This window comes from Primulina eburnea, chromosome 15 (assembly GCF_022965805.1).
Source record: "Primulina eburnea isolate SZY01 chromosome 15, ASM2296580v1, whole genome shotgun sequence".
Taxonomy (NCBI): Eukaryota; Viridiplantae; Streptophyta; class Magnoliopsida; order Lamiales; family Gesneriaceae; genus Primulina; species Primulina eburnea.
In genome coordinates this window covers 33735445-33746797 of record NC_133115.1, presented here as the reverse complement: position 1 = coordinate 33746797, position 11353 = coordinate 33735445, and the positions used below count along the sequence as shown (strand labels likewise).

The window sequence follows — 11353 nt, the reverse complement described above, 5'->3', positions numbered from 1 at the left end:
ATCTTGTCTGCTGCATTTATTAATCTTGTCGACATTTTTGAGGCTTTCCAAATTATTTTAGATGTGCTATACTTATCAAATGCAAAACATCTTAATCGATATCAGATATTTTGTGCTTGGTTTAAGTGAAATATGAGATTAACAAAATACCGATTTCTCGAGTTCCATTCTATTTCCTCAATCTTTCATCAGGTTTCAGGTTAAGAAGAAACAGCTCTTTCCCAATTTCATGACTATTATGCTGTTTGGAGCACTTGGTAATCCATATCATGTTCTTGCTAGCTTTTTCGAGGAACGCCTAACTGGTCGGTGTACGTGTTTTTTGTAAGCAGTAATCCAATGGTCAAGTCAAGTTTTCTGTATATGTATATTGTTCTTAATTTATGTGATGCGCAGTCCAAGTTTATCAGACATTCTTTGTAGATAGTGATTTCTTTTAAACAGAGCTCGATTATTATACAGTTTTAGCTTCTATCAATTATCGAGTTTAAACTTTATTTCATTATTATTCGAGCTTGCGAAGTTTTCAGTTAAAATTACGACCTCGATAGCTATATCACGTTATAATTAAAGTAAAAACTTGTGTGAGACGGTCTCAAGGGTCGTATTTTGTGAGACAGATCTCTTATTTAGGTCATCCATGAAAAAATATTATTTTTTATGCTACATAGTATAACTTTTTATTGTGAATATCGATAGGGTTGACCCGTCTCACAGATAAAGATACGTTAGACCGTGTCACAAGAGACTTACTAATTTTTTTTTTAAATATTAATTTTGTATATTTAATTCATAAATTTTATATTAATTTTTTAAACCATGAATTTAAATTCAGTTCCAGACTTTTGGTCCAATAGGTCTCACTCGTTCTTCGTCTTTATACTAGGATTCGAATCTTCCATCATCTTTGTATTGAAAAAAATATAAAGGCCGCGATCGGCTCCTCTTTTTAATATTTCAAAGAGTCGGGGTGAGGTTTTAAACCCGGTTCTCCTTTTTGGTGGGGTTGGATTTGTTAAATCAATAATAATTTTAATAATTTTCATATTTATATTATTTTTAAAAAATAAATCGAAATACTTGTCTTAGATAAATGAAATTACATGCATTAACATAATGATAAAAACAAAAACTTAAAGAATTTAAGGAGCGAATCCCGGCTTCTTATTTTTTGGTGTTGGATTTGTTAAATCAATAGTTGCTAGCTCAATTATATTATATTAAATTATTTAAAGGCTTTAGATCAAATTACTTGTATTTATTACGAACAGAGCTATGGTACACGAGAAATAAAGAGAAAAATATAGGCTATGTTATTCATCTCAGAATGATCAATGGTGAATATATACAAATGGGTTGAGTAAAGCCGTCAAATTTGCTAAACCAACTTACACTAGCTAAAACAATATATAACTGTGGGTAAAAGTATTTGAGAAATTAAATTACATGCATTAACGTAGTTAATCTGATCGGATGCTAAATAAAAAAAATTTTTTCCAGACAATTCGCTTAACTCGGATGCTAACTGAAATATTTAATTCAAATTCGGATGGAATAAATTATCAAGCAACCTCAAACAATAACAAGAAATCATTCAAACATACGGTCCTAAAAAGCTTTCTTATCGAGGCCACGGGCCAAGACTCAATCCCAAGTTCTTCACTTCTCCAAGAGCTTCTCGATCACATCAGCCACTTCTTGGATAGTTGATATGCTCAGGGCGCTTTCTTCCTCGACGCTGACCCCAAACTCCTCTTCAAGTCCCATTACAATCTCAACCTATGCGCACAATTGCGTCGTTTCAAATGTCATGATAAATATTTAGTCATTACCTATCAGGTTTTAAGTGGTAAAAGATTGGAAATACCACAAATGCCAACAGTAACGTATTTAGGCTGTTTGTGTATAATATTTTTCCAGAGATAGATATTAGTCCCCCTCCTAATTTTAAGGCTCTCAAGTACAAACCATTAATGACAGACAACATATCACACTCTCATAAAAACAGCGCAGTAGATGGTTAGACTTAGAGGAGTGTTACATAAACAAAGGGAATGTTAAAAGAGTAATCGCAAAATAAAATCGTCGATATCTGAACATTGTAAAAATGGTCGTAATTTTTAATTTACCAAAATGTTTGGAAAATTCAGCGGTTGAAATGCGATGTTTCATTCCCAATAGTAAAGAAACTAAATGTTTGATGGATATCAACACTTCAATAATTCTACGTTACCGTGTCGAGTGAATCGGCACCAAGTGTTGCAAGCTTTGACTCTCCCCTGACGTCTCGATCAGCAGGGAGCGCGAGTTGCTTCCTCACAATTTCACACACTTTGTCCACCGTTTCAGGCTTGGCCTACACAAAAGATTTCTCTCAGGACTTCAGAAACACCACTATCTTTTCTACTTTTCGGATAAGCAACAAAAGTTTGTTTATAAATATAAAATGCTATCTATTATCAGTGAACATGGGATATCAATAAATGACAAAAACTTCATGACGATGAGAGCAAGCTACTAAGCAAATGAAGAACTAATGATTGTGGATATAACGAGACATACTGCACATGCAACTCGAAAACGAGGGGATGAGTGCGATGTAAGAGATCGGAAGCCTTTCCCATGGAATGAAAGTGAAGCCTTCCTCAAACTTGAAACCTGATTGATCTAAAAACATGTAAGCTTGGGGAAAACATTGACTTTATTAAAGCAATTTCGAATTTTTTCAACAATGAAATAAACAAAAAATTTACAACAGACATATCAGATTTTCAACCCACGAAAAAAAAACGTAAAAAAATCATGACAATACACAGCTCACCGAGACTTCAGTTTTTAAAAAGTTATATGCCTACACATAGAAACCACAAAAAAAAAACATCAAACCCAACAAAAAGAACAATAGAACACAAAAGAAAAGCCTCCAAAAATCGAAAAATAGCTGGAAGCGTACCTGGTTCTTCTTCAAGGTGCAAGAAACAGATGAAAATGAAACAGGAGAAGCAGCTAACGAAGCCATTTATGAGAGATCAAGAGAGAGGGGTGGCGCAGAGCATGAAGCTTGTGACGTATTGGTATGGAGATTAGCACGCCAACTGTGTAGAGAAAAATGGTGTGAGAGGCGACGAGCGAGCTCTCTTGCTCTATACATACACACACACACACCCCTATATATATATACACACACTTTTTTCCGTTGTTTTGTGTGTTTATTTGACATTTTTCAATAGTGTCGAAAAGGGGTGTGGGTGTGAGCTTGTTCGGTATTTTCGGGTCCAATTTTTTGTATTTTTAAAATCATATTTCAAAACTGACGTGAATTTTTCGTATTTTAAAAATCATATTCAAACTGACGTAATTTTTTTTATTTTTAAAAGCATATTCAAAGTGACAGTAAATTTTTTGATATTTTAAAAACAATTTCTTAAACTGACGTAATTTTTTTGTATTTTTAAAATCATATTTCAAACTGACCGTAAATTTTTTTTGTATTTTTAAAATCATATTTCCGTATTTTTTTTATTTTAAAAACCATATTTCAAACTGACGTACATTTTTATAATTTTAAAATAATATATTAAACTGACCGTAAATTATTTTGAATAAAATATCGAGAAGATTAGTCAATCAGATACGAAAAAGAGAGGAGACCCGTGCTAAGATTAAGTCTTTTATGAGATAGTTTCACGAATCTTATCTGTGAGACGAGTCAGTATTACTTATATTCACAATAAAAAGTAATATTTCACATAAAATGTAATATTTTTTCATAGATGATCTTAATAAGAGATCTTTATAATAAAATATGTTCAATAAGACCGTCTCACATAAATTTTTATATTTTTTTTTTATTGATCATAGTTGGGTAAATTCTCGGTTTAGTCCCAAATCTTAAGTATGTTTCTCGGTTTAGTCCCAAATCAATTTTTAGATCCAATTTGGTCCCAAATCTTCCCATTATTTTACCCCATTGGTATTTCCGTCAATTTGATGTTGGAATTAACGGAAAGACTACGCTCTTCTTCCTTTCTTCAATTCAGAAGCCCTAATCGAACTTTTCTCTTCCAAGTTCCAATTTCAGACACGCACATCCCCTTCTCGGTCGCTGCAACAACTTTTTCCTCCGCGTCGAGTCGGTCGCTGGTGCAACAACTATACTCCTCCACGCACCGTTGCACGCCCGAGGTAATTAGAGTGTCTGTTACTTTCTTGTGCTGTGATTTTGCCATTAGAGTGCTCTGTCGGAAGCTGGTAATTATGACTCTTCTCCAAAGTTTACAAAAACAAGCCATGAATGTGATTTTGCTTGTGATTTTGCCAGTGATTTTGCCATTAGAAAACAAAAATTTGATAGACAATATTCAGGTATTTTGCCTTGTTAAATTACTGTAGGCCATATACTCAATAACATATAAGTTGCGAAGTCAGAAACTTGAGCAATTTACTTGTGTAATTTTGCGATTGTGGATCATGATATGATAACAGAGTATTATTGGAAATATTGACAAGTTTGGTGAGCTTGGATCTTTATATGAATAGCCTGATTGGTGCAGCATTCACATGTGCCATATGGAGCGGAATCACTTAAGTCTAGGCTCTAATTTTAAACTTCTTTGTTTTTTTAGTCGTTGATTTATGGTCTATACTGCTATCATGTGACAGTTGGAGACATATGTGCTAGCTATGGTTGCAATTGTTTAATAGAGATGTTTTGCATTAAATACTAACTAATTGAAAGCGGAAGTTCAGTAACCTTAAATGTTAATAGAGGATTCATTTGTGTTATTAAATTGCTGAAGTTGTTCCAATACTACTTATTATTCTTATTTTGCAACTGTCATAAGATCGATGTTCCCAATACTACTCATTTGTCTTATTTTGCAGAAGTTCGGGTTTTATATCTCATATTTTCATAATATCATGTTTTTTTACCTTCATTTCAAGGAGGTCATCTAAGAAAGCTAACAAAATGGTGGTGATCCCTTTAATTTCAAGCAATGTTTTATTCTAGTCGTACTTGTTTATAAAACAATGAAAATTGCTTTGTATTTTTGTGTATTGTAGGGGAAAACATATATTGTCTTCGTTGGACGTAAACCTGGTGTATACGAGACATGGGAAGAAGCACATAGTCAAGTCAACAAATTTAGTGGGGCTTCTCATAAATCATTCTGGAGTAGGGATGAAGCATCAAAAGCTTTTCATGCATACCTAGAGAAACAAAATTCATCTGCTTCATTTATGTCTGACGAAGAAAGTTCATGTGCAACTTTCAGCACCGCTCCAAATAGAAGTATTGAAGCTGAAAAATTATTAAATTGAATGAGTCTCGAAGAAAAGAACACTTGGTTACCTCGAGAGTGTCGCGGTGACCGAATCGACGTGGAGGAAGAAGATTTGTTGCAGCAGGCAGGTATAGACTTGCTTGGAAGAGAAAGGATCGATTAGGGCTGGTGAAGTGATTAGGGTTTTTTGTTCAAGGCAGAAACGTTCTCTTCCGTTAATTTAAACTCCATATTGACGGGAGACTGATGGGGTAAAATAATGGGAAGATTTGAGACCAAATTGAGTCTAAAAATTGATTTGAGACTAAACCGAGAATCACACTTAAAATTTAAGACTAAACCACGAATTTACCGATCATAGTTCAAATCTCATCAAACCCCACTCGCTCCAAACAGAGTTTTATTTTTGTTATTTTTAATTATTATTTCTTTTAAAAAATCACGTCGACCAATAACTTGATAGTTCTTGTAAAAATCACCGACTCCTCATTTTGTGCGATTTCTACTGGCATCTTGTTCAGTTCACTCTCCTTCTCAATCCACTCAAAGGGGCGCTCTGAGGTAAAGGAAAATCATAGTAAATAAAATGAAAGTATAAATGGATCGAATCCGTTTGATTTCATTCCACCCGTCAATGAATTGCTTGTATATTTTCTCTCTCTATTTTTTTTGGGTGGGGTGGGGAGTGGGTGTTTGGTTTGATTCTCCAGATGGATTATCTGTATTTGATTGCGTTATTCATTTTCTATGCTGTTTATAATTACTTGAAGAGAGATTCAGTTTCAGTTATTACTGAAACAACGATATCGACGTTTCGTTTGTTTACTGTTTCTACTTTGTATGAAATGTGTGGGCTTTTTTGCTGATTAACTAAGGCCTATGGATTTGAGGTTTCGCATTTAGGTTGACATGATTAACTAGGGACTGTGAATTTTAATGTTCCAGATCACAAATAACCATGGTGAAGGCAGTCGCGGTTCTTAGCAGTGGCGAGGGTGTTAGAGGCACAGTCCACTTTTCACAAGAAGGAGATGGTATTTTTCATTGACTGTATCAAATGTCTTGCTTAATGTCAAATTGGCCCGGTGCTTACATGTTTTGTTTGTTTCATGCCCAAGGTCCAACATCGGTTACTGGAAATCTTTCTGGACTTAAGCCTGGACTGCATGGATTTCATGTTCACGCCCTTGGTGACACCACAAATGGATGTATGTCAACTGGTAATGTATCTGGCATTGTTTTGTTATATTTGTGAAAGAACTTGTAGATTCAATTGGAATCAAATTTTTATTTAATTGTCCTACTTTTTTTTTTCAATTTGAAGGACCTCACTTCAATCCGGGTGGCAAAGAACATGGTGCTCCTAATGATGAGGTTCGTCACGCTGGTGATCTTGGAAATGTCATAGTTGGAGAAGATGGTAAGTCTTATTATATATGCTACATACTAAGGGGATTTCATCATACGAACTACACTAGAAACACCAAATATATTTATTGCCAAAATAGTCTTAACATCGATTAAAAGAGAATTGATATGAAGCGTTGATGCGGGGAACTCAATTTCTTTGGACATTCTTATTCGCAAGTGCCACTCGGCCAACAAGCAACATAAAGAAATTTTGCTTCTCACAAGTACTAAGAATTGAATCAAGCCGACAATTTGATTATCAAAATATAGAACTCCTCGACATAGAATTTTTTTTTATTAGTTTACGAGTTAAACTATAAGTTGTTCACACGATTATTTACAAACATGCAAAATGTTTGCTCTCATTGGAAGTACGTGCATGTTTGCTCTCATTAGAAGTATGTTATGGGCTTGTTGGAGATGGATCTAGCAATCAATCATTGAGATCCGTGATTGGTTTGCGGGTTTTCTGTGGAAACCACATCTCCCAACTAAGAAACTTGTTTTTAAGCAAAGAAGCACTTTGATTCGTTCAGAAATAAGTGTTGTTGTTTCTGAATGGCAAACACGCATGAAGGTGACACAAATGATTGTTCCATGTTGTTCTATAAACTAAGATGTTGTCAAAGAATACTAGCACATATTTTTGCAAGATTTTGCTAAAGTTGCGTTAATGAGGTCCTGAAATATGGAGGGGTGTCATTGAGGCTAAATGACATGACCATAAACTTGAAATGGACATGATGGGTGCGGAATGCGGTCATCTTGATGCTCGCAACATCCATTAAAATCTAATGATATCCGGATTGTAGGTCCAGCTTGGTGAAGTACTCTGCGTCATGAAATTCCTTCAATAATTCGTCTATAACTGGAATGAGAAACTTGTCTTTCACTATTTTTGCATTCAGAGGTCGGTAATCGACACAAAAGCGCCATGATTCATCGGATTTCTTAACCGAAGAACCGATGATGAAAAAGTAGATGAACTGGATCGAATAATCCCTTTTTCCAGCATGTCAACGCATTCTCTCTCTATGTCATAATTTTGTGCGTAGCATACCGATAGGTCTGACCACGATTGGATTTGTCCCTTGCTCGAGTACAATTTTGTGGCTGAATCCCCGAGGTGGTGGGGTCCCTGAGCTTCCTCAAACAAGATGCTATAATTCCTTAAAAGATATTGTAATTGAGAATGAAATGTATCGTCCGAGTCTCCAAGAGTTTGGCAAGGTTTGTGGTTGTCGATGTAAGACTTGATTCTCATTGCCACGTAATCCGTTCTCCATCCCAAGGAATTCCATTTTCATTATGTCGAAGTTCCATGTAATGCTTCCCAGCTTTTGAAGCCAATTGACACCCATGACAACATCTAATTTTCCTAGTGTTAGGACAAAGAAATCGACATGGAATAGATGTTCTTCCAATTGGGTAGTACCACCACACATATGCCCGCACAATGAAGTTGTTTGCCATTAGCCACCTTAACTGATAGATTTCCCTTTTGTGTAATTTCTAGCTTCAATCTTGTGACCACCGTGTCATCAAAGAAACAGTGGGTGTTGCCTGAGTCAATAAGAACGAGGAGCGCTGATGATTGGATACGTCATTTTACTTGCATGGTTTGGAAAGTTGGAATTCCTGAAATTGTATTATAGAAATGCCCAACATGTCTGATTCCTCATGTTCGTCCTCATCATCAGGGGTGCTGGCCTCGATCACTTCCAGATGGAATAATCGCTTGCAGTCGATGCCCTTGGACGAAGAGTTTGTCACAATTAAAGCGCAATTCTCTGGCACTTTGCTCCTCCATCTCGGATCTGCTCAATTGTTTGATGAACAATGGTTGTGGAATTGGGTCGCCTTGTGGTGGGTGTGAATTTAGATTGCTTTGCTCTTGGACGCCTATCATATAATCGAGCCAAGCAATGTGTAACCGGGACAAGCCCATTGCCATTGTCAAATTTTAGGGGGGATGAATTTCCACCTCAATTGTAATGTGCTCTTGTAGACCGCTAATAAAAATGTCTACCTCTTGTTCATTGTTGAGATAAGAGGACCGGGCAGATAATTGTTTAAAATCGTCGTTGGTATTCCTCGACCGAGCCGGTCTGGCGCAGTTTAGATTGTTCTCCCAACTTGTTTGAGCGTATTGGAGGTCCAAACCTAAGGTGGCAATATTCCTTGAAGACTTCCCATGTGAGATTATGGCGGTCACGTTCTAGTTTCCAAAACCAAAGTTGAGCACCTTCTTCGAGGTGAAAAGATGCAAGGCCAATTTACTAGTCCTCCGATGTATGCTGATGGCGGAATAAGTGCTCGCATCGGTTAATCTAACTGAGAGGCTAAGATAAACCATCAACTTGGAGGAATCTATTTTTTAATATTAGGGAACGAATGGATGTGTTCCTCCATTGTCATTGGATGCGCGGGAGTCGCGGTAATGTGACCTTGATGACCCATTATTTTCCTTGCTGTCGCTGCGGCTCATGGATATCTTGAAGCAGCTAGTTTGTCAAGTCGCTGGTTTAGATTTTGTTGGCAACAATCTTGTTCTGCAATATTGTCCTTGAACAGATTGAAAAGGCTCGTAAGTTGCTGTTGGGTGCATGGAAATCGCCCATAACACCTGTCTCTGATACCAACGTGTTGCGGGCTTGGGAGATGGATCTAGTTGTAGGCCGATTGATAGATTTATCATTGAGCCATGATTGGTTTGCGGTGTTTTCTACTTTTTCCCCATCTTTCGAATGATTTTAGGGGCTCGTTCCTGGATACCTCTCGATCTCTTGTAATAAAGTAATGATTTGAATTCAAGATAAACTTTTTATTCATCAGTAGAGCAATTTAAATACAAAAGAAGAGTCATCGCTTATTATGAAAGGCGTGACTTACTGCACTATTAAATTCTGAATTTATGCCATCTATGGCTAAAATGGAAAGTGAATAAAGATTGTATCAATAATCCTTGCAGAATTCTCTACTGTTTATTCTTGAATCTTCCAAAGCTGTTAAGTTATGTCCTTGGGATTTGCATCTGACCTGTTTGCTTGATGGGTTGGATGGAAGTGTTTGGGTCCATGCAATAGTAGTTGTTATGTAACTGTGCATACTATCACTCTTAGGCATGTGAATTAAATTTCGTTATTTGGTTTGTCGGAACTCGGAATTATCATGTAGAGGAGAGCTGTTGTTTCCTATGTTCACTGTCAGTGCCAGCAAAACATTAAAGTCTCAAGATATTTGCATATTTTTGTTGCTGGTCTGGATACCGTCTTGTTTTGAAGGATAAAATATAATAGCAGTAAACTTTTGCAAATAAAAATGTGAAGTCATTTTCCACACCCGCTCCCATTTTAGATTTCTGGCAATGTTTCTTGACTTGTTTCAGTATATCTGGACATTTGAGTGCCGCATATCAACATATACATGACTTTTGGGCTTCTCTTTAGTCAACCTAACATCTATGCTCCTTTCACCTTCTAATGTTTCAGGCACTGTCTCTTTCACCATCATTGACAAACATGTATGCCTTCTTTGCTACCATTTTCCATGGTTACATTGCTCTTTTTTAGCAATAATTATTTTAAAGGTTTGTGAGTTATTGTGCAGATTCCACTTTCAGGACCACATTCCATTATTGGAAGAGCTGTAGTTGTCCATGCTGATCCTGATGATCTTGGCAAGGGTACGTGTCTAATATTTCTATAATTTCTTAATTTTTTTGTGCAGTAATTTTGGATGTTATAATTTGGAGAGCATGGAAAATGTCTCCGTCCTGCCTGTCACTTGGGTGGACACAAGAATTCAAGAAGATTTTTTAGACATACCTAAGTGCACATTCAACATGTTAATCAATTTCTGGTTATCTCCCCTTGAAATCGATCTAGCATTCTTTAAAGTAACTCGGTTGGTGGGGTGGGGAATGTTCTAGACTGCTAGCCCCACCATGGATGTGCAGGTTGTTTCTGCAAGACTGACAAATAAATGATATACTGAAAAGGTTTAGAACTATCTTTAGTGCACAAATCAGATTATCGAAGGGGCCATTACAAAACTTTAGAAGTCTCACTTATCCTTTCTCCTGTTTTCTTTTAGTTCTTGAACTTTCATATGTGCGATTGTTCGAATTCATGCATAGCATCATACTCTTAAATTTATCTATTTGTTGAAACACGAATTCCATTGTTGCTTCAGGTGGACATGAACTTAGCAAAAGCACTGGAAATGCTGGTGGAAGAGTTGCTTGTGGTGAGAAATTTACTTCTTGCGTTGTTTTTGTGAGATAATTATACTGGATTCCTGTCGAGAACTACAAGAAATGGGAGTTCAGAGTTCTTATTGCTTTTACTGTAACCAGTTTATGTTACTATCTCGCAGGTGTCATTGGTCTCCAGGGCTGAATTCTTGACATAATCTTCCCTCATGAGAGGTTTCACTAGTGTTTGCTACCTATGTGGTACTTGCATAATGTTCGAGTACAAGTTTCTCTTGTAATTTTAAAGTTTTAACATTATATTTTCATATTTCATGGTGCAACTGAGTACTTTGTCCGTCCAAGTATTTTTGTATCCGGTTGTCTTGTTCGGAATAAATAAGGTGGCTATAGCCTATGCTTGTAGTTCTGAAGTTTGCTCTATCACTGGGTTTGATGTGGTCAC

At 36.3% G+C, this 11353-nt stretch overlaps 2 protein-coding genes across 5 annotated transcripts; one reads left to right on the top strand and one right to left on the bottom strand.

Annotated features, from left to right (window-relative positions):
- Positions 1–1448: 1448 nt before the first annotated feature.
- Positions 1449–3158, bottom strand: LOC140814417 (acyl carrier protein 1, chloroplastic-like). Of its 3 annotated transcripts, XM_073173387.1 has the most exons (5): positions 2954–3158; positions 2822–2851; positions 2563–2667; positions 2234–2356; positions 1449–1779 (listed from the first exon to the last, which is right to left on the bottom strand). In XM_073173387.1, exons 1-5 carry the CDS (start codon positions 3017–3019, stop codon positions 1660–1662), a joined length of 444 nt encoding a protein of 147 aa, XP_073029488.1. In that variant the 5' UTR covers positions 3020–3158; the 3' UTR covers positions 1449–1659. The 3 variants fall into 3 exon arrangements, with proteins under 3 accessions (XP_073029488.1, XP_073029489.1, XP_073029490.1); XM_073173388.1 differs by lacking the exon at positions 2822–2851 and having other exon boundaries at positions 1452–1779; XM_073173389.1 differs by lacking the exon at positions 2822–2851 and having other exon boundaries at positions 1456–1779; positions 2563–2658; positions 2954–3157.
- A 2541-nt stretch (positions 3159–5699) lies between these two features.
- Positions 5700–11313, top strand: LOC140813763 (superoxide dismutase [Cu-Zn]-like). 2 transcript variants are annotated; one of them, XM_073172475.1, is made up of 8 exons: positions 5700–5846; positions 6231–6319; positions 6404–6505; positions 6610–6705; positions 10187–10218; positions 10305–10380; positions 10890–10943; positions 11073–11313. In XM_073172475.1, exons 2-8 carry the CDS (start codon positions 6244–6246, stop codon positions 11093–11095), a joined length of 459 nt encoding a protein of 152 aa, XP_073028576.1. In that variant the 5' UTR covers positions 5700–5846; positions 6231–6243; the 3' UTR covers positions 11096–11313. The 2 variants fall into 2 exon arrangements, with proteins under 2 accessions (XP_073028576.1, XP_073028575.1); XM_073172474.1 differs by lacking the exon at positions 5700–5846 and adding an exon at positions 5869–5930.
- The last annotated feature ends 40 nt before the right edge of the window (positions 11314–11353 follow it).